Source organism: Oryzias latipes, chromosome 7, assembly GCF_053564925.1.
Source record: "Oryzias latipes strain Hd-rR chromosome 7, Olatipes_Hd-rR_3.1".
NCBI classification, from domain to species: Eukaryota; Metazoa; Chordata; class Actinopteri; order Beloniformes; family Adrianichthyidae; genus Oryzias; species Oryzias latipes.
The window spans coordinates 18259702-18285898 of NC_136243.1; the positions used below are offsets into that span (position 1 = coordinate 18259702).

Consider the following 26197-nt stretch of genomic DNA (forward strand, 5'->3'; position numbering starts at 1 on the left):
AGACCATCAGCAAAACTACCACGAGAAATACTCATCATTTATTAGCAACAGAATAACAATGTTATTAAAAAAGAATCCACAGACTTATTGTACTTTAAAAATGTTGAAATTACATCAAATGCACACATTCACTTGTATTTTAGTTTTAAACATATTGTCGCGGACTGAGTTTAACTTGGCTGTTGGGCCGCGTTAAAAGTTCTGGAGTTCATTGACCGCATCAAGCAGAGATCTGATTGGCTCTCAGTTCTGTCACTCAGCCTGTTGTTAGGTAGTTTGGACCAATGGGGTTCAGCTATGGGCCGAATAAGGGAAATGGGAGGGCTGCAGCGGGAGCAGGGGAATATAAAGTTGGTAGAAGCGCTCTCTCTCGTCTCGTGTCGACAGGAGAGATTCAGGAGTTGCTGAATTAATTTTACGGCGTTTGTTGTGGTCTACAGTAACCAGAATAAAGAACCTTAAAAGAGATTAAGTCTCCGTGCCTCAGTGTGGGAAAGAGACACTACATTATTGTATGGCTCTTTCAAAATTACATTTAAAAATATGTGGTGTTTATGGCTCTCTTGGCCAAAAAGGTTCCCGACCCCTGCTTTAGATCATCAATTAGCCTCTTTGTGCATCACTTGTTTTTTTCACAATATTAAATAAAAGTTAACAGGATTTTTTGCTTCAGAATGAACTGTTTCATATAAAAGCCACAAAAACTGCTGGTATTGGGTTTTGATTGTTCCAGCGCTTGCTGTGGTGCATTTTTCTGCTTGTAAGTTGCTGTTGCCTCATCGCGTCAGCTCTATCTTCAGTGAACTGAAGAAACACTGTGTTTTAGAATGCATAATGCAAAGTTTAACGTGGAATGTGCTGGTATTATTTTAATCTCATCTGCTGCAAAAAAAAATTTTTGAGTGTTCACTCAGCAATAAAAAATATGTATTTTTAAATTATTTTCCCCCAGTTCTATTCGTGTTTAAAGGATTCTGCTGTGTAAATGCAGAAGTGAGAGGAGGAGAGAGACAGAAGGAGAGAGGAAACGATACCAAGACATTTGGCATTTGCAGAGCATTATGATCACAAGAGCAAAAGAGACGAATTGGAGCTCACACTGAGACTCACAAACACACACAGACACCATGTGACCTCTCGATTATTGCTGTTGTCACTCCCTCCCACTCTCTCTGGTTGTTTGATCACAATCTCCCTCCCACTCCTAAGCTCCACTCAAACTGAAACTTTCAAAAGATAATTCTTGCCAGACAAAAAAAAAAATGACCTTCAGCAAAATCCCTCAGATGTTTTGTTTTATTTATTTTTTTCCAGATGAGGGGCTCAGCTGACAAGTGAATGTTTTTGGGCGCTTCAGGGAATTTGTATGTCTATAAAAATGTTTTGAAATGGATACCTGATGGTTGAGTCTCGAGTCAGGTAACATCAGTCATTATTTATTTGTAAAGTGCAGGTTCACAGGTCATCTTGGGTGTCTCAACAAAGAAAGTAGACATGTCTAATTAAATACAGGTAATTTAATGCAATCCAATCTAGTTTGTCATATTCCGATTTTATACCTGGGTCCCAGATGATTTGGCATCTCCTTATCTTAAAGTCTCATCTTTTGATCTATTTTAAAACGTCTTTAAATTATGATTGTGGACATAGTTTCCGCAGAGTGGCAGGAGTTCATCCGAAATTTGCCTCTGAGTTGTGGGCAGGACTATCGACATGCAGTAACTCCGCCCTCACATCCAGTCATCCATCTGTTTACGCTCTGTCCCGCTAGTTTACAGCCCCTTACATCCCCAACCTGACCATGTGGATGCAACAAAAATGACGAGCAACATTGGAGCCATCCAGCTGTACAGTTTTGAGCAAGATGCTAGCTCGGACGGGGAAGACGAAGACGTAAATCAATCTAGTCTGATGCATCAGAATGGAGCGCAGCAGGGAGATTGTGGCTGCCCAGAGAAGCTTCCACGTCACACCTACAAGCTTTTTCCAACAATTTTATTTTCCGTCTGCTCCTGATTCACAATGACTTGAATAAATGTATTCTCATAGATGTACTTTTGTACGGAGCCCGTGTCCTGACATTAAGATATAAAAATATATCTTGTTCCCACAGATTAACATCTTGTTCCCACAGATTATTATCTCGTTCGCACGAAATACTATTCCGTTCCCACAAGATACTATTGCGTTCCCACAAGATACTATTGCGTTCCTTCAAAATACTATTCCGTTCCCTCGAAATGATTAACTCGTGGGAACGCAATAATTATGTCGTTTGAACGCAATAATTAATCCGTTCGAACGCAATAATTAATCCGTTCGAACGCAATAATTATTCATGTCATAAGTCATTCACGCGGATATGCTCTCTGTACGCCGGCAAAAGCCGCTTTCAGCGGTAACTTCCGTGTCTCTGTGACCCATATTCGTTCAAAAAAGGAACATGAAAAACAAAAATGATCACTTTATTACCGTCTCAATGAATATAAGAAAAATATCAAAAGATTTATGATAACTAGGCTGCTTTGTCATACGATAGCTCCTGCTAGGCTACTACTAGCGCCGCCGCAGAGCTCTTTGATGGGCAACTGGCTGGTCGGTTGACAGACAGCTCATATTGTAGTTTAGGGTCGAATAGGAATAATAATGTTCAGGACTTGTCTTTTATTAACTTTAGCAGTCAGTCGCTTTACATTCGAAGGCTATTAGGCTACATGCTAACTGACTAGCCAATCATATCCTGTTATTAATTTACGTCATAGATTTACAGCAGATACCTTCACATTTCTATCTGTGTGTGTCTCATTACATTGCATTGAAGACACGGAGGATGTTTAGAGAACAGATTTATTTATTTCAAAAAGCACAAAAGCATCCATCGTATTCACGTTCATACACATGATGATGATGATCTGGTACGGCCTCAGTCATCTTGCTGCAAAAGCCGCTTCCTGCCGCTACTTCCGTGTCCCTGTGAGCATGCAATAGGGGTAAAAATAAAAAGCAAGAATGGTCGATCTGTTATTGTCTCGATTAAAATCTGAAATATGTCATATTAAGCTGGCTGCTTCGCCTAAAGCACTTACCTTTAGCCCGTAGCATAACAACAATAGCAGTACGTCACGTTTCCCAGCATGCTTTGCTGCCAATCATTGGTCTTGTTGTTAAATCTTGGTCACAGGGACACGGTGATTGGCCAATGATTGGCTGCAAAGCACGAGTTAATCATTTCAAGGGAACGGAATAGTATTTTGAGGGAACGCAATAGTATCTTGTGGGAACGGAATAGTATCTTGTGGGAACGGAATAGTATTTCGTGCGAACGAGATAATAATCTGTGGGAACAAGATATTAATCTGTGGGAAAAAGATATATTTTTATATCTTAATGTCAGGACACGGGCTCCGTACTTTTGAGCTTAATTTTGTTTGTATTTGTTCTGCATCAGAAAAATGTCACAAAAACATGTTAAAGCATAATTTTTTTTACCAGAGTGGGTCCTCAGGCAAAGATTTTAGTGTACATTCTTTGGTGACATTAATATTAATAATAATATACGATCTTTGCTGCGAATCCCTTTCATGTCAGGGAAGACTAATCCCAAACGTTTCTGGATGCAACAAGAAGTTTATCAAAATAAAGTTAATTATCAACTAAAACAAAATTGATTTGCAAACTTTATTAACTATCTAAAACATTGAAAACAGCAGAACCACATTTTCTTGCACTTCACTATTTATTTTGCATCCTGAAGGAATTTCAAAGGTTTTTCCTCTTCAGATTCTCTGCATTCTATTCTATTCAATTTACCTGAATAAATTCAGATTTGAAAGTGCTTCTACTTTGCGCAGACACGACAGTCTTAAGTTAGCTGCCTTTTTGCTTTTGAATCAAAATGGATCAAGGTGCATGTTCGGTGGCTGAACAGGACTGACGATGGTTAACAGGAAAGCACAAAGTGCTCTTTCTTTGAATTTCTTTCAAAGATTACCGGCACACATCCAGCTTCCAACAAAACAAAGTTTAAGAAATAATATCTTCCTGATTTTTCATTTCGTAACCAGAATTTTAAAATAGGATTTCTAAATGACACTCATAAACACACAAACACGAGTCATTTTGAACAAAGGTTCAGATGTTAACTGATTGTTTAGGTCTTGTTTTAAAAGGAGGATTATTTCATCTACATGAAGTTATTGAAGTTAGTGCAATATCAGTAGAAACTTTAACATACTGAAGTATTTAGTCCTCAAGTCAGGCATGTCCAAAGTTTGGCCTATGGGCCAAATACAGCTCACATTCAAATTTCCACCGGCCCGAATGCTCCTGTCATAAAATTAATGATAAATTAGTTCTGGTTTTCAAATATGAATATTAACTAATGTGAACTTTATTAACATTAACATAAGGATTCAAAGACAGGTGGCCCCCTCGTTTTCACCTCACCAAATCTGCCCCCTTTTGCAAAAAAAGTTTGGACGCCTCTGCCTTTAGTACTGTTTAACAATTAAAAACAAAGCCTGTTAGAGATTAAGAAAATTGTTTCACAGGTGAAAAAAAATAAACAATAAATAATAAATTTTGATTTTTAAAAAGTGGATTAACAAGCATTCACAGTTCCTGGTTTACATGAATAAAAAAACTTTGGCCTTTAAATGGAGAACTTTATTTAAAGGCTTCTTAATGTTCCTGCAAAGAAAAAAATATAGTCCTCCACAGGGTTTGTTTCAGGCCATACGTGATGGGAAGTGGAGCACAGGGTACAGTTAAGAGAGCATATGACTTATTGGTACATTACGCAGGATGTTCCCACACCTCGCGGTTTTTCATTATCAGTCGCGTGAGTGCTCCTTTGTGGTTTTGTGCCTAAAAGAAAAGCACATGATGCCAGCTGCACGCGAATCATGAACAAGCGATTCGGTCGAAAGGAGAACTACCATGACAGCGATTAAGCTCTCATTATGTGTCAGATTGGAGCAGCTGGTGTTGCAGCTCACCTACCACAGCATGCCAGTGCTTACCTGTTATGTTTGGCTTCTTTACCTGCAAAGATCTGCTTCCCGTGATCACACCTTTTCTTTCTTACTTGGGATTGGCTGACGAGCAAGCAGGCTGAGGTGTTGCAGCTAATCGCAACAGCTACGGGCTGCTCCATTCTGCTGCTCCAGGGAGGTTAATGAGTGAAGTCACTGGGCTGTCAGCCAAACATGAGCTCCCACAATGAGCCTTACCGCTGTCTAATTATACACTCCCAAAAAGACAGGGAGCGACAGAGAGCATGCAGGCAGAGGAAATAAGAACTTCTAAAATGCCGCTGTTCGTCACAGACTCACCAAGAGGAGTAGACAAAGTTAAGGCAGGAGGTGTGCAGCAGATAGCAGGGAAAGAGACAGGGAGGGAGGGTGCTGGAGAGATCAGGCAAGCCGGGGAGAGAAACGGCACACTTAGAGGGAGATACAGAGAGGCAGAGCAAAGAGGCGTTTAGAGAGTGAGAAGGAAGGGAGGCAGGAATAGGATGAAGGACTGAGCATTAGAAAGGAGGAAGAGGCTCACACTCTCCAAACTGGATATTCCGACGTGCCTGCCTTCCTCTTATCCCGTTAGTAAACTCAGATACCTGCTACGCCATGGCACCCTGCAAGGTATGTGACCACAGCTCTACCTCCTCTAAGTGTGTGTGTGTGTGTGTGTGTGTGTGTATGTGTGTGAGTAGGAAAGAGGGAGCACAGGTGTATTGGGCAACTTTGAATGGAGCATGTGATTGCCAGACGGGAGCCAGAGTTGGCGCAGGTACTCGGCTTTTCTCTGAGTCAGCTCCTCTAATTGTGAGAATATGTTTGAAGTGTTTGTGTGTGTGAAGAAGTGTGTTGCAGGGACTCATGTAAGTCAGCATGTGTGTGGGTGTTTGTGTGCACGGAGGACAATAACAGTCAGCGAGTGTGTGAACGAGTGTGTGAAAAAGACAGACAAAGAGGTGGAGATTTATCACTCAGCCTGACGGCGAGATCAGGGCTTTTCAGAATCAGAGCAGCGGGCTTAAATAGCTCTGGTACAGAGATAGCCGAGGGGCCCTCAAGGAGCCCGCTTTTACTGGGAAGGATGGGTTCGAGACTGGAAAGGCTGGGGTGTGAACATTTTGAAGAAAGGATTAGGGAACCGGAATCTGAGGTGTGCGGAAGATGGGTGACAGAGTGTTCAGTGGAGGTAAATTTACAGAGCAACTGTAACCTAACTTCTTATCTAAAAAACATGCATAAACGTTAAGCAAAATAACTTCCCTCAACTTTTATAACTCAAAAGCTCACATTTACTTCCTTTCTGCATCATTTGCCAAAAGAGCTGAGCAGTTTATTAGGTTTCGTCATAAAAAAAAAAAAATCACAAATTCTATTTTTTCTCTAGCCGTTCTTGATGGAGACTCAGTCCACCAGCAAGCACAATTATGATTTCTGTATGTCTATTTTTATTCCAGCAGGCACTGTCCTTCTGCTGCAGTCATACCGGTATGCTGCATGCTGGAGCTTTTAACAGGTTCAGACAGTTCACAGCTACAGACATCCTTCAAGTGAGACGTACAACATTTGTCCCCACAGACCTAATTGACTTATTTCAGTCATAAGAATGAGCTGGTGGAGCGTACAGGAAGTCCTGTGTCTCTGTCTGCCCGCTTGTATTAATGTCTGCATTGAAGTGTTTAATGTGTTGCAAGAACTTATTTTTGGATGTTTGTGCAATTAATCAAGAATGTCCTGAAATATCAGGGGGATATTTGTGCCTCTTCAAAGCCCTGATTGTAGGGGTTCATGCTGGGTTTAGCAACTTCCAATAAAATAGGTGATTTTCAATAACCGCCTATGTGCACTTGTAAATAACTCTCAATCTTTTTTGACACAGAAATGTAAGGATGTTAGTTAAATTAGAAGTACATCCCATGTTTCTGGTGTCATCCTGAGGAGGAAAACAGACCTCTTGAGGAAGAGGGTTAAGTGGATGCTGGCCCTTTAAGAGGTCTATTTTTACAGGGGCACACTCATGCATGGAGCCAGGCAGTAGCACACGGAGACTGTATCTCGCTTCTGTGACTCCACACAGCACATCCTGTAGGTCCAATAACCTTCCGTGGAGGGAGACTCACAGCTTGTCCAAAATGGGAGCGAGCCTTCCATCTCCAAACCTGTCAAAAAGGCTGTTTGGTTGCTTCTCACCCGGCAAGGAGAATCAGCACTTTTCAGGAGGATCTCTCTGAAGTCTAAAAGTGATAATGAGTGGGAGCTTGCAGTAAAGACACCCTTATGCACACTGTATACGAAAGTGCCAACATTCCCACATACTTGTTTTTAATATGCAGATAGCTTTGAAAGTAATCTGAAAGCAGTGTTGCCCCCTTCTTACAAACACATAATATAATTTCTTTTTCTTCCACCTACACGCTCCTAGAAAGAAAACACATAAATGAATACATTTCCAGAACATTTTTGCACAACCGTACAGTTAGAGGTGCACAGAATGCTGTTCACCCACATAACGTTTTTTTAAAAGGACAAAAAAATTACTTATACATCCTCAATATCTGGACCTAAAATAATCTTCTCCTTATGCAATCTGCATGTTATATAATGCATGGCCTGTCATTATCACAGCGCTCCTTCACGCCCTGCTGTGCCTCCCCACCTACAGCAACACACAGACAAGCAGACACACACACCCAGCACCTCGTGTTAGCAGTCATATACTCTACTCTATAGCACTTTCACCCACGCTGAGTGTATGCTCTCAACCAGCCACACAGATGAGTGAGAGGGAAAGACGACAAGGGAGACCAGGAGTGGGTGGGGTGGGGAGACTGAAAGTGAAAGACAAAGAAAGGGAAACTTATAAGAGTGAAGTACACTTTGGTGCTGAGACTAGCCATTTGCATGATTGCACGAATCAGTGAATGTGTGCTCGTGGGTCTTAATGTCATGAGGTGGCTTTAAGAGAGTTCTGCTTTTACTCAATGATTCACATCATCTCTAATCCTGCAAAAGCTCGTCCAAACATTTATTTTTGCAATCATTCGGTTCCCTCCTCTAGATTACAATGATGTTGTGAGGAAAAAAATAATTAAAAATGCAAAATGCATGAGCAGACTGCAGCTGACATTTCAATCACAGTCACACCTGTGGGTGAGAGTAGACCCCCACAGCATGTCTTTGCTTGTTTTACATCCTCTTTGAGACAGCAGCACAGCCATTCTTCACTTTGGGGGGATGTACTTCTATAACCTGTCTGACATGAGCCTAATTTATATTAAAAAAAAAGATTTATACCAAAATACTCTAAAAAATTAGCAAAATCTCAGTTTTTGTGATCTGGTGACTAAGAAAGTCAAACATTTAACACTTTGCATCCAACTGGTCTGCAAACCTTCATGGTACATTTTAAATTTATACAAAATATTTATTGATGTTACAAGGTTTAACCACTTGTTTTAATCATCAAAATAAATAAAAAATAATAATTAAGCCAGAATAATATTTTTTTATGAAATCTTTAAAAGCCAGCTACATTTTAAAAAAGAAGAGATGAGACAAAGAAAATATATCTGTAAAGTATTAAGAGTAACAATTAAAGTAAAAAAGAAAAACACAAGCTTTAATGAAATGTATGAATTGCCTATCAAAATAATATTTTGTTGGACCACTCTTGCTCCAATTAAGGCTTAGGTTTATTATTATTATTATTATGACTGGGATGTGACTGTGTGCAACAGTTTACAGGCACAGTTTTACGGAAAAGTATTTTAAGTAACCCTTGTGCTATCCTAGGCACTTTAACATTAGGAGTTGGGTCATCTGGACCCACTAGACAGTGCGCTGAACCTTTTTTCTTCAATGATTTGTGAGTGGTGAGGGTCATCTACGATAGCACAAGGGATAAATGAAAATGTAGAAAAATTGCCTCATTCCAGCAACACTTGCACACATGTTGCAAGTTTGGCCCAAGTGCTGATTCCTACCCCCGAAATATCTGAGTTTAGTTTCATAAGTCAGCACTACTGGCATGCAGTTGCATCACACTTATAAGCCTACACTCTCTGATTCACAGAAACTAAACCAGGAATGGTTTGAAATCAGTCTGAGACACACTCCGGCTTGTTTTGAGATGCTTTGGCAATTTTTGAAGCACTTTTTCAGGCTATATATGGCAATAGAACATCGAAGCAGGCAGGCATTTTGCACCATTGTAGATATTGTTTATGGTTTGTCAAGATTTACTTTAATGCATATTACCCATACTTTTGCAAGAAGTGCCAAGTATATCTTACATCTTTACTTCATTTTCAAACTATTCCTTTTTTTTTTTTTTTTAAACAGTTCTTTTTCTGTTGTTTTGGTGCATATACACTACATCTGCTGCATGTCCACATATGGTTCCAGGTCAACATTTAATCCGTATCTTTAAGGAATAATTTACGGTCAGCTGTCATGGCGACACGGTTCTAGACATTCTCATTTGAAGATGCAGCAGATCATAAATCAGTTAGCAGCAAAGAGGCTTGTGTGGCCACTTTTCCCATTTCAGCACTGTCCCTGTTGGAGTGCCATGAGAATTGGCCAGGGAGCTTAGCCAGGAGTGTGATGAATAATCCCAAACAGAAGCAAGTGTTTGAACACACCTGACGCGGTGCCAGACTACTTAAAGGTGACAGACACACCTGCTGTTGACGATGTCCTGAAAGAAACCGATTTTCCTCAAACACACTAACATGAAACAAAGATCTGTGGTGAGCTCGTGCGCTCACGTCAAGGTAAGTGTGTCCAATCTGTCAGCTATGCGCTGTCATGATTCGCTCCCCCTGCTAACCTCATGATGAAGCAGTATGCGCTCCATCTTCTTCGTACTTCATCTGCAGTCGGGGTCAGTGACCTTTAAACCCTGCCACCCACCACGCACACCCACAGTTTTTCAGGCTAGCTTATCTTTCTCCTTACAGAGGCCATTACAAGTATGTCAACTGCTTCTCAAAAGTAGAAGCTGCGCACACAAACACGACAGATTACTCAGTGTTGGTTTTGGTATTAGTGTACGAAGCGGGTCACATCTCAGACAGCCTGCAGCCCAGTGTGCTGATGATGCCCAGAAAGCCAATGTTTGGTCTTTATGTAATGTCTTTTGTCTTCAACATTCCATCAGGATTCTTTCTTTTTTGAACATTATGTTTCCACATTACATACCGAATCCTGTGCAACAAACCGCTCAGGGAATGTGTGGAGTAAATAAATGTGACTGTGGCGGCAGATTTGGTGTGGGAGGGGTTGTGGAGAAATAGCAAAAATGGCACTGTATAGCAATGTTGCCTTGAACACTGGCAGTGAAAAAAAGCACCTCAGACAGTATCAGTGAAGCCAGTCTAGACAGTTTCTATATAAATGAATGCCGCTCGAGCGACCGGCGAGAAGCCGGGCTGTATTCTCTCCGTGGAGATGTCATGTTTGCTTACACCTTGCTGACATTTTGCTGCTGAATCACAGAGCCAGCAGAAACCTAGTTTGACTGACACTCACCAAGGGGCCAAGGCAAAAAGACAAAAAAAAAGTCGTTGGAGGCAAACATAGTTCCTCTTCTCATTTACACACACAAACACGTCGGTTGACTGAATCACAGCCCTGGATTACGAGTGCTAACGATCATGCAGTGAGGAAATGCCTGCAAAGATGTGGAATAATTCATTCGGGAAAGGAATAAGTATGGTGCAAATTAAAAAGAAAAAAGAAAATCAAAAGCATGACAGTGCATCAGCCTGCGTGACATCAAACTATTGCATAAGAGTGGCTGTCTGTCACCATAACCTATAGTAGCACATTTGAAGTTTACTGTATGGGCTTTATCTCTCTGTGATGTACATGGAACCTACAAACCGAAACCAAGGTCAGCTCTTTGTGGTTTGACTTCTAGCTGATTCAGATGTTACACAAAAGACTATCAATCACAGACAGTGGTTTTAAAGAAAAACCCAGAATTTTCAGCTTAAAACACTGAAAGAAAAAAAGAAAACGTCAGCCTCAAAAGTGTCTGTGATATGCTCCTCGTGTTTTTGTGTTGACTCGTGCATGCACGCATCTGTGTGTAGAGCATGTCGGAGGAACAGGAAGATGGGGTGGAGGCATTTTTTTTGCTTCTGCTGACAGGCTGACCTGCATGTAATTAGTCGAGTCATATTTTTAACTGATATTGCGTAAAAGCCAGCTTAAGGAGCCATAGCTGCCCTATTTATACCCTGGAGACTAATGGCCTGTACCACCACATAGGGGGATTTCCTCCCAGAACTATACTAAGCCCGCCTTAGGCCGTACCAGTTAGGATTCATGGGGATTAACCCAGCAATACATGACAGGCCTCTCCCTGTTCACTCAGTTTCTCATGCTTTTCTTAAAAAAGGAACTTTTATTTTCTCGAGAAGTTGGAAGGTTCTGCTGAATTCACAAGGAGTCACATTTTTTTAAGAAAACATTTTTGCAACTTTGGAGTCACGAGTGAAGGAAGCTCACCCCAAAACATCACTATTGTTTTTGCTTCCAATTTCACATTCACACGTGCGTAACCTTTGAGCCAACCTCATCCTCATTATGGTTGAGGCCGGGCTGCTGGCTCATACTGCTGAAGGTCAAGGCTCTGAAGGCTGACCTGGCCTTTTGCCCAAGAAGCTATCACCCCGTCCTTTTATCAGCTTATCCAGGCTCTTGTAGAGTAAGCCGCCAACGTAGTACTCCGCCTCCTCTGTCGCCTCCCTTTCATCACTTTATCGGTCCACCTCTTGCTAATAGTTGAGATAATCTATGTTAGAGTTAAATACCTGACTTTGTGTCGGTCTGTCTGCTTTGTCATCAGTCCAAAAACCCTCTACTCCTCTCCTTTCTCTGTTCAGATCTGTTACATTCAGCAACAAATTTCTGCTGCATCAGACGTCCACCATCAGCCTGAAACGTGATCGGACACCCAATACGAGGCTACACATGAGAACAATGAAGAGGGAGGGGAGAAAAATTAGGGGAAAAAACAACAAAAAATGAAAACAGGATGTATTTTGTAATGAAGTCCTAAAGGCAGACCGGTAAAATGCTCTGCAGAGCCTTACCTGTCGAGGCCCTGTTTGCCTTCCATTTACTTCCTCAGCTGCGATTTGTTGAATGCAGACTGACTCATTTGACCTTTCTTGTCGAGGTCTGACCCTGTTTGCATGTTTGCCTTTGTGAGAGAGCGATGGAAAGATTCAAACAGTGCAGCACCACAGATCAAGACAGATGAGAAGAGAAGAGATGGAGGAAGAATATACACCAAATGACTTTGCGGTATCATTAATGATTAATTTCTACAGCACGGTGTGACTCAGATTTGTGTTTCCTCATCTTGATGTTTGCTTGTGTTTGTTCTATCGGTGATGTTTGAAATATTCAAGTGTGCATGATAACTAAAACCCTACAGTCATTTCTCTTGCTCTATAATGAAGTATTTACTCTGTGATTAAGGAACCTTTATATCCTGTTCTTTTAGTATGACTGGACTGTTGAGCCTAAATTAATCACAAACCATGACATTTACATAGAATTGCAGCACATAAGCAGTAATTATTATAATGTAGGTATTACAGAGCACAAGGGTTTATAATATTCAGAGGTGTGGGATGTCTGTATTTTGGTAATTTTTTTCTAACTGCATTTTCCTCAAACACTTGTAGAAGAAAAATGTGTGGTTTTTCTTCTGTTTTTATTATATATAACAATTTATATATATATATATATATATATATATATATATATATATATATATATATATATATATATATATATATAGAAGCCACTATCGTGGCCACGTAGAAGCCACTATCCAGGATGAAACATCCAAGATCCATGAGTACATCAAGCTCAAGGCCCCAACTGACAGTGTGCTCAGTGAATGTCTAGGGCAATGGAGAGCAGAGGATACAGTGCTGGAGGACAGGTCCTCATGGGAGGACAAACCCCTGCATGGGATGTACCACCGGACCATAACTGAAGTGGCTGATATCAAGAAGTCCTACCAATGGCTGGAAAGGGCTGGCCTACAGGACAGCACCGAAGCGCTCATCCTGGCAGCCCAGGAACAAGCCCTGAGCACCAGAGCGATAGAGGCTCAGATCTACCACACCAGACAAGACCCAAGGTGTAGGCTGTGCAAAGAGGCCCCTGAAACAATCCAGCACATAACTGCAGGGTGTAAGATGCTGGCAGGGAAAGCATACATGGAGCGCCACAATAAAGTGGCTGGAATAATATACAGGAACATGTGTGCAGAATATGAACTGGAAACCCCAAGGTCAAAATGGGAAACACCTCCGAAGGTTGTAGAGAATGAGAGGGCAAAGATCCTGTGGGACTTCCAGATCCAGACTGATAGGATGGTAATGGCGAACCAACCAGACATTGTAGTGGTGGATAAAGAACAGAGGAAAGCCGTTTGGTGGATGTGGCAGTGCCAAGCGATGGAAACATCAGGAAGAAGGAACATGAGAAACTGGACAAATACCAGGGACTCAGAGAAGAACTGGAGAAAGCATGGAAAGTGAAGGTGACAGTGGTGCCTGTGGTAATTGGAGCACTCGGGGCAGTAACCCCCAAGCTGGAGGAGTGGCTACAACAGATACCTGGAAAGACCTCAGACCTCTCAGTCCAGAAAAGCGCAGTGCTAGGAACAGCTAAGATACTGCGCAGGACCCTCAAGCTCCCAGGCCTCTGGTAGAGGACCCGAGCTTGGAGGAGAAACCACCCGCGGAGGGTGAGAGGGGCGTTTTTTTTTTAATATATATATATATATATATATATATATATATATATATATATATATATATATATATATATATATATATATATATATATATATATATATATATATACAGTGATCCCTTGCTATAACGCGGTTTCCCTTTCACGGTTTCGCTACTTCACGGATTTGCATCGTGCATTGTGTTCTGCATTCTGATTGGTTAAAAAGTCACTCTGCTTCTTCTCTATCTGTGCGTCAATAACGTTGCAGTTTAATATGCACACGTACGTAAAACAGCTTGCCAAATTAACATTACGTACGTGCAAATCATCTTGCAATTTCGAGTTTCTCTAAAACCCATAGAAAAAAGAGCGACAACAACTGCCTATCACTATGTTCTTCTCCCGAACAAACACAGCTGCACCGCGGGCTACAAAAGAAGAAAACACTGCAGAGCGGTGTCAGGATGCAGCGGCTCAGTCTGAAGAGCAGTGAAATACACATGAGTCACTATTTGTCCGACTGTACTTTGTATTTTTTTCATAATCATTTTAAATTTTCTCCCGTTTAATCCAATTACTCGGGTCCCGGTGGGCGGGGCTAATCTCCACGATTTGAAGCCTTTGTTCACATCGACGATTAAAATTATTATTTGACAGTACAGTACAGAAGTTATTTGTTGAAAAAAAAAACATTTCTAAATTACTATGATTAGTGAAACAAATGTTTGAGCCGGTAAAATGGTTTGTTCTTTCTTTTCAATGTATAATAGAGTATTTAATTGTATAATAATTGTAAAAAAAAAAAAAAAAATAGATGTGTCTTAGTTTCTACTTCACGGATTTTGTCTATCACGGGTCCTTTTTGGAACGTAACCCCCGCGAAAAACAAGGGTTTACTGTATATATATATATATAGTCCATTTCTAAATAGATAGATTAGACTTAAAAAATTACAGGAACATGTGTGCAAAATATGAACTGGAAACCCCAAAGTCAAAATGGGAAACTCCTCCAAAGGTGGTGGAGAATGAGAGGGCAAAGATCCTGTGGGACTTCCAGATCCAGACTGATACGATGGTAATGGCCAACCAACCAGACATTGTAGTGGTGGATAAAGAACAGAGGAAAGCCGTTGTGGTGGATGTGGCAGTGCCAAGCGATGGGAACATCAGGAAGAAGGAACATGAGAAACTGGAGAAATACCAGGGACTCAGAGAAGAACTGGAGAAAGCCTGGAAAGTAAAGGCAACGGTGGTGCCTGTGGTAATTGGAGCACTCGAACAACAGATACTTGGAAAGACCTCAGACCTCTCAGTCCAGAAAAGTGCATGGTAGGCAATTCTCTTTTCAAGTGGTAGGTTGACGCCAGTGTTCGGCAGCAGAGCCGCCAAGAAGGTAGTAAAGCGCTATATAGGTATAGGCCTCAAGCTCCAAGGTAAAGGACCTGAGCTTGGGTAAGAAACAACCTGCGGAAGGGTCAGTGGGGCGTTTCTATATATGCAATTTACGATACTATGCGATTTATATCTAACAAAATACTCCTACACCACGGAGACATACAGGGGAGCTCGGAGCTTGAGTATCTTAGCTGTTCCTAGCACTGCACTTTTCTGGACTGAGAGGTCTGAGGTCTTTCCAGGTATCTGTTGTAGCCACTCCTCCAGCTTGGGGGTTACTGCCCCGAGTGCTCCAATTACCACGGTAAATACCTGCAGTATTTTGAAGAACTTGTACATTAATTGTGGCATTTCCATGAATTGGTTCCCACACAGAAAAAACTTGCTGGCGCAGACAGCACTCAAGCCCACACAACCTCAGCGTGCATCATCTTCAATCAGTGTTCACTTTGAAAATCTAAAAGAAACCTTCACCTAAATGTCAAAGCAGATGTTTTTGGCAGCTGTCGCCTCGCTACAGGAACATTTCTTTATGGCCTTTAAGCACGGTTTTGTGCTCACATCTCAAAATGTGACTTTTTTTGTTGTGGTTGAAAAGTTAGACAAGTGTAACTTTTGATCTGTTGTTTTATGTGTAGAGCCTGTTCTTTACTCCGAAAGGATCAATGGACTTTTATTTTTTCTTTAAGTTTGGGTTTCTGCCGGCCTTTCTGTGCAGACAATTCTGACGTTTTTCTTGCTGTGAATGAACACTCACCAGTACAGTCCTGATAAAGCGAAGCAGCAATACCAACACATCACACTCGTACTGCCTGACTCAGTGAAGCAGATCATTCAGAGCTCCCCTGCAGTGCTCCTGTTTTCGAATGAGCATCAGTAAGTGTGTGTTTCCAGGTGTGTGCGGGTGTAAAGGCAGATCAAAATGTATTCATAAAAGCCCTTCTAACAAGCAGCTTCTTCACAAAGTGCTGTGATGAGAACAAAGGATACTCATTCAGATGAAGCTGCAGATAAAGAGAAAAAAAAAACAACAGTAGTGTTTGCTGGTGTGTGTTGGATGGATGTAAGGTTCAGTTTTGAGTCAGAGGCAGCAGCGAAAGCCTGAATCTGAGATTGTGTGTTGGATGAGCCTGTTACCGTGTCCCTCCCTGTCTCTCGCCAAATGTCTCTTTGCCTCCCAGCATTCCTCCTTTTCTTTACACGCCTGCATGTCTTCAAAAACACCTTCATCAGACAAATGCATTGATTACTCTTTCATTCAGTCTCTTTTTGGTTCTGAGGTGGCAACATTTATTTTAAAAATGCAACATAAAAACGACAATATAGTCAGAATATAAGATGTTTGTACAACTGAGTTCAAATACTCATGAATAAATGTATATGCATGTTAGTAAGTGTGTTATGTATGCATGCTTGTATCCTTCACAGTGATTAAAGCAAGTGGGCGGCAGCAGCAACTGGTCTGCCTGTGTGGCTCTGCATAGCAGACATGTTTCTCACTGCTAGATATTACTCATTTCCTCAGCTCTTTGCACACACAAGCACACACTCTTTCTTCACAGACACATGCTCACATGCACAACAACAGAGACGGTATCGAGCTCTCAGCTTTTTCCTTCAGTTTGGTGGGCTCGCGGGTTTTCTTTTTTCACGCGCTCAGAGATCAGAGGCAGGGTGTAGCTGGAAGTTGTGCTGTCTGCGGGTGTTGGGACCAGCAACAGCAGGGCTGTGTAGACCCACTGTAGCAGAGCAAGAAGCTCAGGAGTGGATATGAATGACTGCTAAGTCTCGGACGTCTGCTCAACCTGAACCCAGGTCAGTCTCACACCAGCAACCAACTGCGAGATCTCGCTTGCTGTCCACCTTTCTCTTTGAGGTGGCTTTTTTTTTTTTCCAATTATTGCATTTTAAGGTTTAATTTAACTTTTGTTGGGGAAATAACAGGCAAGAGGAGGCAATAGTATTTTGTAATTGTGTTTCCTGAGGTTTGTGGTCATATGAGCTTCAAAAAAACGACAGGATAAAGAAATGTTGCGTGAATTCAGAGGGACTATTTATACAAATAGAACATTTTTTTAATCTTACTTAAATAACTTTTTTTAACAGGATTCATTCTAAAAAAAAAAAAAGAAAAACTTCACCAAAGTGTTTGCAAAATTATGCCACCATAAATGATGTAATTGGTTATAGTATAAAACTCCATGTATTTCTACATGGTGTAGGAGTATTTTGTTAGACATATCTCTTGAAACTCCTCCACATGCACATTTTACCCCCCCCCCCCCCCCCCCCCCCCCCCCCCATGAATTTATATTCAATTTGTCATGACAGCATTTTTTGAAGTGCTGTCAGATTCATGAAGATGTAAGAGTCATCTAAGGACAAACACATTTGAAAAAATATAAGTTCGGGCCAATTTTGCAGATAAACACTTCTGGGTAAAAAGGAACCCGTCTGTTCTTCAGAACGTTCCTTTGAAAACTTCTGAAGTTTACAACATCTTTTTTTGCTCTTTTTGGTCATTTTAGGAAAAATTAAACTAAAGCAAACAATGTTTCCATTATTTTAATTTTTCTTTATTCTAGTGACTACCTGTATGTCCAAATAAAATGGAAATTAAAGTAAATCAGTCAAATAGACACCTTCAGAAATAAACAGACACTTTCAGAAATAAAAAAATAAAATGGATTGTTCTTGAATTTTCATTTAAATGACGATCTATATTAAAGAAAATTAACAAATGTGTAAAAAACGTTGAAAAAAAATAAAGTAATGAGACTTTTCATAATTTGTTACTGGCCTTGGCCTAAAGCCATTTTGTTGATAATTTTGGATAACTAATTTGCTAACCAATTTTTTTTTTTTTTAATTTGTACTCATTCAAAAATATTCTATCAAACCTAGACTTAATAAAATCATCATTGGAAAATCCATGTAGATCCTAATCATAGGCTGAGTATTTTTTTTCCGACTTTAGTCATGATTTTCTTCATGGTAAAGATGGTTATTGTTATGTTAGCATGAAAACCATTTTTAAATTAATTAATACATTAAATTTCATATTGAATTTTCACTTAGGATTGCAGGTTAACCCTTGAGCTAACTTAGATGACCCCACCCTTACATTGACGTGTTCTCCCTCCCATGACAAAGGTGGCTAAAGGTGGAAAGATTTCATGTAATCCATGGACACCAGTGAAGATCACAAATCATTGAAGAAAAAAAGGTTCAGAGCACTGTCTAGTGGGTCTAGATGACCCAACTCCCAATGTTAAGGTGCCTAGGAATTTGCACATTGTGTATCATTCTATCAGGAACAGACTTTCGTTCTTGACTTTACTTTATGAATCTACCACAATCTTCTTTTGACAAACTCAAAATGATGCCATTGCATATGATAATGCTGATGTGTGCTCTTTTAAGTCCCACTCCAATAATCTTTTTTAAAGTGTTCCCACTGGTCTTATAATTATGATAATGCCGTTTTTAGCCAAAATCAAAAAAGCTGCGTCCGTTTTTTGGACATGGTTGCTACAGAGCGGTAGGAGTTTATCAGAAATTCGCCTCTGAGTTGGGGCAGGGACTGTTGATGCAGAGTAATCCTGCCCCCATATCCCATCATTTAATTGTGTACTCTCTCTCCTGCTAGCTTACAGCCCCTCACACCCTTAAACTTATACTACCGGTGCAACAAAATGGCGAGCAATGTCTAAACTATCCATCCGTACAGTTTTGAGTCAGATACCAGCTCAGATGAGGAAAGCAAAGACGTACATGGATCTATTTGTCTGCATGTGGATGCATCGGAATGGAGTGGAGCAGGCAGCTTGTGGTTGCCGTGGAAGCTTCTACGACACACCTACAAGCTTTTTCAATTTCTGATTCAAAAACGATTTGAATAAATAAATACTCAGAAATTTTGAGCCTATTTATTTATGTCCTGTATGAGAAAAGAAAATGCTAAAAACAACAAAACTTAATTTTTACTTCAGTGGGTCTTAAAGTAGAATCTTACTCAACAGTGGCTTTGCCTTCATTGTTATCTATAAGGTCATTTACAAAAACATTTTTTTTTTCTAAATTATTTATCTGATTAAGGAAGAACTCTGTCTCCTCCTGGTCTGTGGAGACTTCTTTTAACTCAAAAGCTTAGCTCTCAGCATAGGTAAGGTTAATAACGACATGGTGTGTTTAAGCTTAAGGAATCCACAAAAGCTCACTTTCGAGTTTGAAAATTAAAAAACTGAGGGTTACAAAAATATTTTCAAAGTTTTTTTAAATACTCTTTATGTTTGTACGAACCCATTGTGTATTCTTCATGTGCATCACAGCCTGTTTTGATCTGCTCTGTTACATCCATCCAGTCACCGCTGTGGACAATGAATTCCCCTCCTCTCACCAACCAGTTTTCAGTTTGCCAGTCAGATGCACGAACAGCTTGCTCCACTCTAACACTTATTCTGTTTTTGGACCAAGTAGCTTGATGAGCAACAGTGTACCCGCCTCTCCATATGGCACACTGAAAGGGACAAAATTAAGACTATTGAGAAGTTGGCAAGAGCTCTCTACTTGACTCTATGTTCCTCGCAAAGCCTGCTATTGATCTAGTCAAAACAGCTTTGCAAAAGGACAACTGCTTCTTTGACCGACAGTGACACGTGTTGCATACATCCACACATTGCATAATCTAAGATTCTGGAAGAGTCCAGCAAGCACCATGCTGAGATTTGGAAAAAAGCATGCCACAACTAACAGAGACTAAAACATCAAATGCATAATGAAATTCTCCAGACACAACAATCTTCCAGAGACAATGATAAATTCTGTGGGAGGGCTTTTCTTAACTGGTTTATAATTAACTAGGCTAAAAAGGCTAGAGTTAATCAATAGTTTCCTGAATTGGTAATGTTACATCTTTGGAGCATCTGTCTTGAGTAGATGAGTCCCTGAACTAAATAATCCGTTTTTATTTCCTACTTAAGGTTACTCCACTAGCATAGCTTTTGATTACGTGTTAATTTTGTTCCATTTATTCTGTCATACAATTTTTACATTTTTACTCCCTAACTGTGAGCATATATATGTATATATACTGGTATATATATATATATATATATATATATATATATATATATATATATACGTGTATATATATAAGGCTATATTTTGTGTGAATTTAGTTGCCATGGTGACGCATGGTATATAATGAAATGCCATTGAGTTGGTTGGCGGCAGTTGACATACTTGCTGGCAAGTGTGGAGCTCAGTAACTGTACAGCGCTATGGTGTACAGGCAACAGCCAAAGCAGCAGTAGAAGATGATCTATTATTTCAAAAGAACACTTTATATACCTTTGAAGAACAATTCAAACAGATCAACTATATTTCACAGAACAGGAACCAAGGCAACTATTCTCTAATACAGCTAAAGCGGATTGAAGATAACTGAGATCATTTGATGTTTTTTGCCATTACGTAGACACTTTTAGATTTAAAAGAGGCAAAAAAGTTGCCTTGCAGCCCCAATGTGACACCTGTTAAAGGTAAAAACACATATTTTGCATCTACAGGTGTTTCAGTGAGCTTTTTCTGGGAGGTCAATGGATTTACCCATCAATGGCAATGTGTATATTGCAGCTTGAGGGAGTATCTCTCTGTTGTTTTATGTGTTTGAAAGAGAGCAGGGCGGGGGTGTCAGTTGTAAGCTTATATAGAATACAGAGAGCACCCGAGGATGTTGTGGGGGTGGTTTATAGAAGTGCTGCAGAAAAACAATCTACATATTCCAATCATCCCCAGAGAGTCAAGGATGAAAACTCTCCTGCTGGGAGGCCTTTTATGTGCGTGTATGTGTGTGTGTGTTTACCGGTACACACAAACAGCACTGCCTCTGTAGGAAGTGATGTTTATGCCAACTCATTGCAAACATACCTCTGAACTTCTCTGGCTTTAAAATATTTTTAGCCAACATGTGGGAGTGGTGCATTTTAATGAAATTAGCAAGTTGAGTAGTTTCAGCACCCTGCACATAGGTAATGATTAATTAGCTACAGCTATCAGCAACTAACTGCTCCTTATTTGTTCAGTCTTCTGGAGAAAAGAATTGGAAATACTTTTCTTCCCATCTGTTTCAATAATGTGTGGCCAAACTGAAGGCTAAATATTTACTGTATTTTCCGCACCATAGAGTACACTGAATTATAATGTGCACAGTTAATGAATGGTCTATGAATGGTTATGCGTGTTCAAGAATGTGCTAAGCGCGGGTTCTTGAGCTCGCTTTTAGCAAATGGTGATCACACCGGTCTGTTGCCACCCAAAACTAGTGCAAGTCTTCACAGTTGGAAGAGGTTTGACACGAAATCTGGTCAATCTTGCTCCAGGCTTTTACTTCACAGGCCCTTCACAGCCTTTTTCACAGCTCTATTCTGATATATGAAAGATGGTTGGCACTTCTTACAAAGGATGCTACCCATACGTCATTACTAAGTCTGAGTTTTTGGTTGGTCAAAGTTCAACTTGTTTAACATTCAAGGCGTGTTCAGTGGCTGTGCGCCTGAAAACAGACTTAAAAACTTGCATAGCGACACATAAATGCAAGAGTTTTGAACGCGGAAGCCCGACTTTTCATTGAAAGTCCCCGGTGTGAACATAGCATCAGGCGCACCAAACTATAGGGTGCATTAAGCGAGACAAGAGTCAGAGATAAGTCAAACGTTTGTCTGTTTACTCTGTTTATGTCACGATTGTCCCACAGGCTTTTAAGTTGTCTCATGGTGCAGAAATATAGTAACAGGCGCCACGTTCTCATTTTTCTGCCTAAACTTTTTTCTCTTTCCTTCCCTCTTGTGTTCTTTTTTGTAGGTAAGCGGTGCATTGACACAAAGGCATCAATAGTGATCCGATAGTGATGCTGTGTGTCAGCCTTCCCATCTGCCTGTGCCCCTCGTTCTCCCGTGAGGCCCATGTAACCTAGCCTACACCTACACAAAGGGGGCCCCTACTGCTGCTGGAGCCCACACATGAATCCCAGCCCTGACCGCAGCAAAGAGTGTCTCCCTCCAAAGAAGAGGGAGTCTCGGCAAGGATCAGCGGACCACTATGTCCCCCTAGATGAGTTTAAACCCCCTGTGCCTCTCCGGAGTCGGACAAACAATGGGAGAGGTGAAGGAAGCAGAGAGGCCTGCGACAGAGAGAGAGTTCTCTCTAATCCAAATCCCCATTTTCTGCATAGTCCCACACCCCTGCCCCCATCAGCACAAGGCCTTCCTGTACCCCCACAATGGCCCCTTAACTACTCACCTTCTGGCTCCCTTCCCCTTTTTTCTGGGCAAATGGGTGAGAGGAGGAACTCGAGGTCTCCAACGTGGAGAGACGATCCACTTCCTGCACCTTTGCACCACCACTCCAGGTGGCTCAGAGGGGATACCCCCTTATCTTTGCCTCCTTCTCCATCGTCTTCTCCGTCCCCCTCCTTCAAGACTCCCTACCCTGCCAGCTCCAGGGAGATGTGGTCTTACTTTAACAGTGGTCGGCGGGACTACTGTTCCTCTCTTTATTCTCCTTCTTATTTGTTTAACCCTCCCTATCTGTACTCTCAAGATCCAAACTTAGTAGAAGTGAGACCCAGGTACTTAAACAAAAGGCCTAATGGCTTGGATGGGCTAGGTAGCAGGACTGCCTCAGCCTCCAGACCTCTGCTGACAGGAGAATACTGCGACAACAACAACAGATCCAGGCTTGATGTCAGTCCACACAGTTCCCATGCTAATGGCGGACGGAGGCAACATGAGGATTTGACAGCCCGTGTTCTTTCTGGAAGGCAATTCCTGTCAGACTCTCAAGCCCAGGAGACCCCCGAGTCTCATTCCTCTGTGCTAGACAGACATCAGCATGAGAAAGGGAGTATGGCGTTACTTTCCACCAGTCCCCATCCCCTCGGACCGGATCCCAGGCCTGGCAGAGGGGGGCTTTCAGACTATATGGGGACCACACAAACTAAAGCCCAAATTTACTACTCCTTGGGATCAGTGTCCCACCCCAATCCTCAGGTCCAGACCTACCCTCTCTACAGCTCTTCAGAAACTCCGCCATATAACCTGCACAAAGAGCCAGGCCCAAGACAGCACAATCCAAGGAACTCTCCTCACTTACACCCGGGTCTGCCCAACAGCCATGAGAGGTCACAAACGGACAGTGACCGAGACCAAGAGAAAGAAAAAGTCTTAAAAAGGGACAAAGAACAAAGCAAAGACAAAGAGAAGCAACTACATCACGACAAAGACCAAGACAAAGACAATGAGCGTGAGAGACAATGCAACAGGGGAACCGAATCATCTCCTTCCCGTCTTCACAGCCCATCCCTGACCCTTCACAGATCTCCCCCTGCACTCCTACCTCACTTCACCAAAGGATCTCTGATTGAGCTGGCCAGTGGGAGGCTGAAGCGGGTGGAGGAGCTGCGGACCGAGGACTTCTTGAGAAGCGCAGACACATCCTCAGAATTCCACCTCAGTACATGCACTGTGCTTTCGATATCGCCCAGCAGTGCACAGGGCTTCAGCCAGCTGCAGTTGCACCTCACAGATCGTAATACTCAGGTCAGTCTACAAAGTTGGATTAAGTTTATCCATAATTGCATATGCATAACAGGAAAATAACTACCTGTATTAATCTACAAAAAAAATTTGGTTATTTTGCAATTTTTGACTAACTTAAGTCCTGTCTTTATAGCAAATCTCCTGCTGAGTTTCATCTGATGCTTATTGCTTATGCTTCAGTGCTGCTTCACATCTTATTTTCATAAATACAGTTTTGATGCTGCATACCAATCCAGCAAAACAATAAGATAGAATAAATAAATAAAAGCAGAACAAAAGGGAAGAGGAACAGATTTTTCTGTTAACATAACCTTACATGAAGTTGGTGAAATAGTTTAGTAAATCAGTTTAAAACCAAATCTGGTGGAAATTGTGTTTTTGGAGTTTAAACCATGTTCTTGAGACCTTTTTCTCATGATGAAAGACATTTATAAAGAAAATTTTTACATTTATTAATTTGACCTTGTGATATCCTAGGCACTTTAACATTTGGGTCATCTGGACCCCACAAGACAGTGCGCCAAACCTTTTTTCTTCAATGATTTGTGATCTTCACTGGTGTCCATGGATTACATGAAATCCTCTTCGCCTTTATCCACCTTTGTCATGGTAGGGAGAACACGTCAATGTAAGGATGGGGTCATCTGGACCCCATAGGATAGCACAAGGGTTAAAATGAATTGAAATCCACTATCAGACATATAGATCCAAGTATGTCTTGCATTTCCTCGTCTGAGCTTGTATCTGGCTCAAAACTGTACGACTGGATGGCTCCAATATTTTCTGTTTGTGTTTTTTCTGTGGTTTTGTGTAGGAGTCACTGAAGGTCTTGGTGGAATACCCGTTCTTTGTGCAAGACAGGGGCTGGTCTTCTTGCTCTCCCCAGAGAACCACACAGCTTTATGGCCTGCCTTGCCGCCAGCTCTCAGAGGGTGACATATGCTTGGCCCTCACCCCCACACCCAACCAAACTCACTGGACACAGGTGCGCACCAGCTCAAGAACGCATCGCCCCCATCTCCCATCCAAAGCTACCGGGGAATCTAGCAGCTCTCACAGGGAGGAGATGCCACCCCCACCTCCTCCTCCCCCTCTTCCTCACCAAGCACCTGCTCCCACCCCGGTCCTTCAGCGCGCTCTGGCTGCAGAGCCTCCGGCCAGGGATCAGCAGTGTCGCCGGAAACGGCGTTGGTCGGCACCGGACACCCTTCCTTTAACCGGACCTGATGAAAAACCTTTGGATTTACCTCGAGGCTCTAAGCTAGTGAAGTGGCAGTAGAAACTTGCACATGCACATACACACCCTCCTTGTCTCTGTTGCCCCACCGCCAAGACAAAACAATGGAGAGGCTTCAAGGTAGGGTTGCAGGGAAGGATCACAACATAAAAAGAAATCGCAAATTGACACATGATCTTTGCCTTTCCTTTAACCTAACCTTTCCCAGCTCTGGAAAGAAAAAACAGCTCAAGGATTTCCGGATGACTCCCAACAGATACACTGAAGACATTGTGTGAGACAATCAAACATTCGTCTGTTCACTCTTTTTATGTCATGATTGTCCTACACTCCTGAATGAAAGTATTCACTGCAGGGTTTTTAATCAGTGTTATGAAATAATATTAAAGAAGTGAAGGTATAAATATATAAATAACATGGCGGTATATCTTACATTACAGGTGTTATATACAGTAAATATGCTAAACAGATTTGATGCAATTTCTGTCAATCTTGCAATGCAGTCTTGTTTTTTCTTTCCTTATTCTTTCTTTGGTTTCTCGCTTTGGTCCGATGCTCTGGTGTCGGCTCAGGCGGGCAAAGGTGAATGTATGAGCAACTCTTCGCCTTCTTTCAACTCATCGCTGGGAGTCCTTTCAAAAACGTCTTCGTCAAGGCATTACTCTCCAAAATGTTCTTAACATTATCTCTGAGAAAGGGAGAACACTAAATGGAAGCTGCGTAACAGACAATCCCGCCCACACAGACAGGTCTGTGGCACAACGCCTCGACTGTTTTCTTTTTTTTTCCATTAAAAACTGAATGATGGAAAGAGTAAAGCGTACTGTGTGGTTAAAGAGTAATGGTGCTAATAACAGGTTGGAACTTGATGCTTTGTGAATTCTTTTGACCCCTTTGTACTGTATGCTTCTGTTCCCATCTCATTTTTTTATGTACTGTAATTGTTTGAAGGCAGGGAAAATAATGAAAGTATTTTAAATTCAGATACGGGTATATCATCTGATTCAGCACTCTTTCTCACTTTAGTTTGTGTATTTTTTTTTTTACTTGAAGAAAAAAAAAGATACCTGTTGTCTTTCTTTTTAAATGTTACAGCTACAAAAATGTATATTTTTAAAAAAAATTGTGAATCTGTTACATGATGTCTGCTAGAAATAAAAGAACAAATGAGCTTTAGAG

At 41.3% G+C, this 26197-nt stretch overlaps 1 protein-coding gene across 2 annotated transcripts; it reads left to right on the top strand.

Moving 5' to 3' along the window:
- Positions 1-5431: 5431 nt before the first annotated feature.
- Positions 5432-26194, top strand: zmp:0000000926 (uncharacterized). 2 transcript variants are annotated; one of them, XM_011477303.4, is made up of 3 exons: positions 5432-5642; positions 22046-23781; positions 24596-26194. In XM_011477303.4, the coding sequence occupies exons 2-3, from the start codon at positions 22204-22206 to the stop codon at positions 25058-25060; spliced, it is 2043 nt and encodes a 680-aa protein (XP_011475605.1). In that variant the 5' UTR covers positions 5432-5642; positions 22046-22203; the 3' UTR covers positions 25061-26194. The 2 variants fall into 2 exon arrangements, with proteins under 2 accessions (XP_011475605.1, XP_011475606.1); XM_011477304.4 differs by lacking the exon at positions 5432-5642 and adding an exon at positions 16731-16996.
- Positions 26195-26197: the final 3 nt, after the last annotated feature.

What these genes read in the sequence shown, in the direction of transcription:
- zmp:0000000926 (XM_011477303.4), top strand. Translation starts at nt 22,204, where the DNA reads ATGAATCCCAGCCCTGACCGCAGCAAAGAGTGTCTCCCTCCAAAGAAG. An exon ending in TCACAGATCGTAATACTCAG is followed by an intron (nt 23,782 to 24,595) that starts GTCAGTCTACAA and finishes GGTTTTGTGTAG; the next exon opens with GAGTCACTGAAGGTCTTGGT.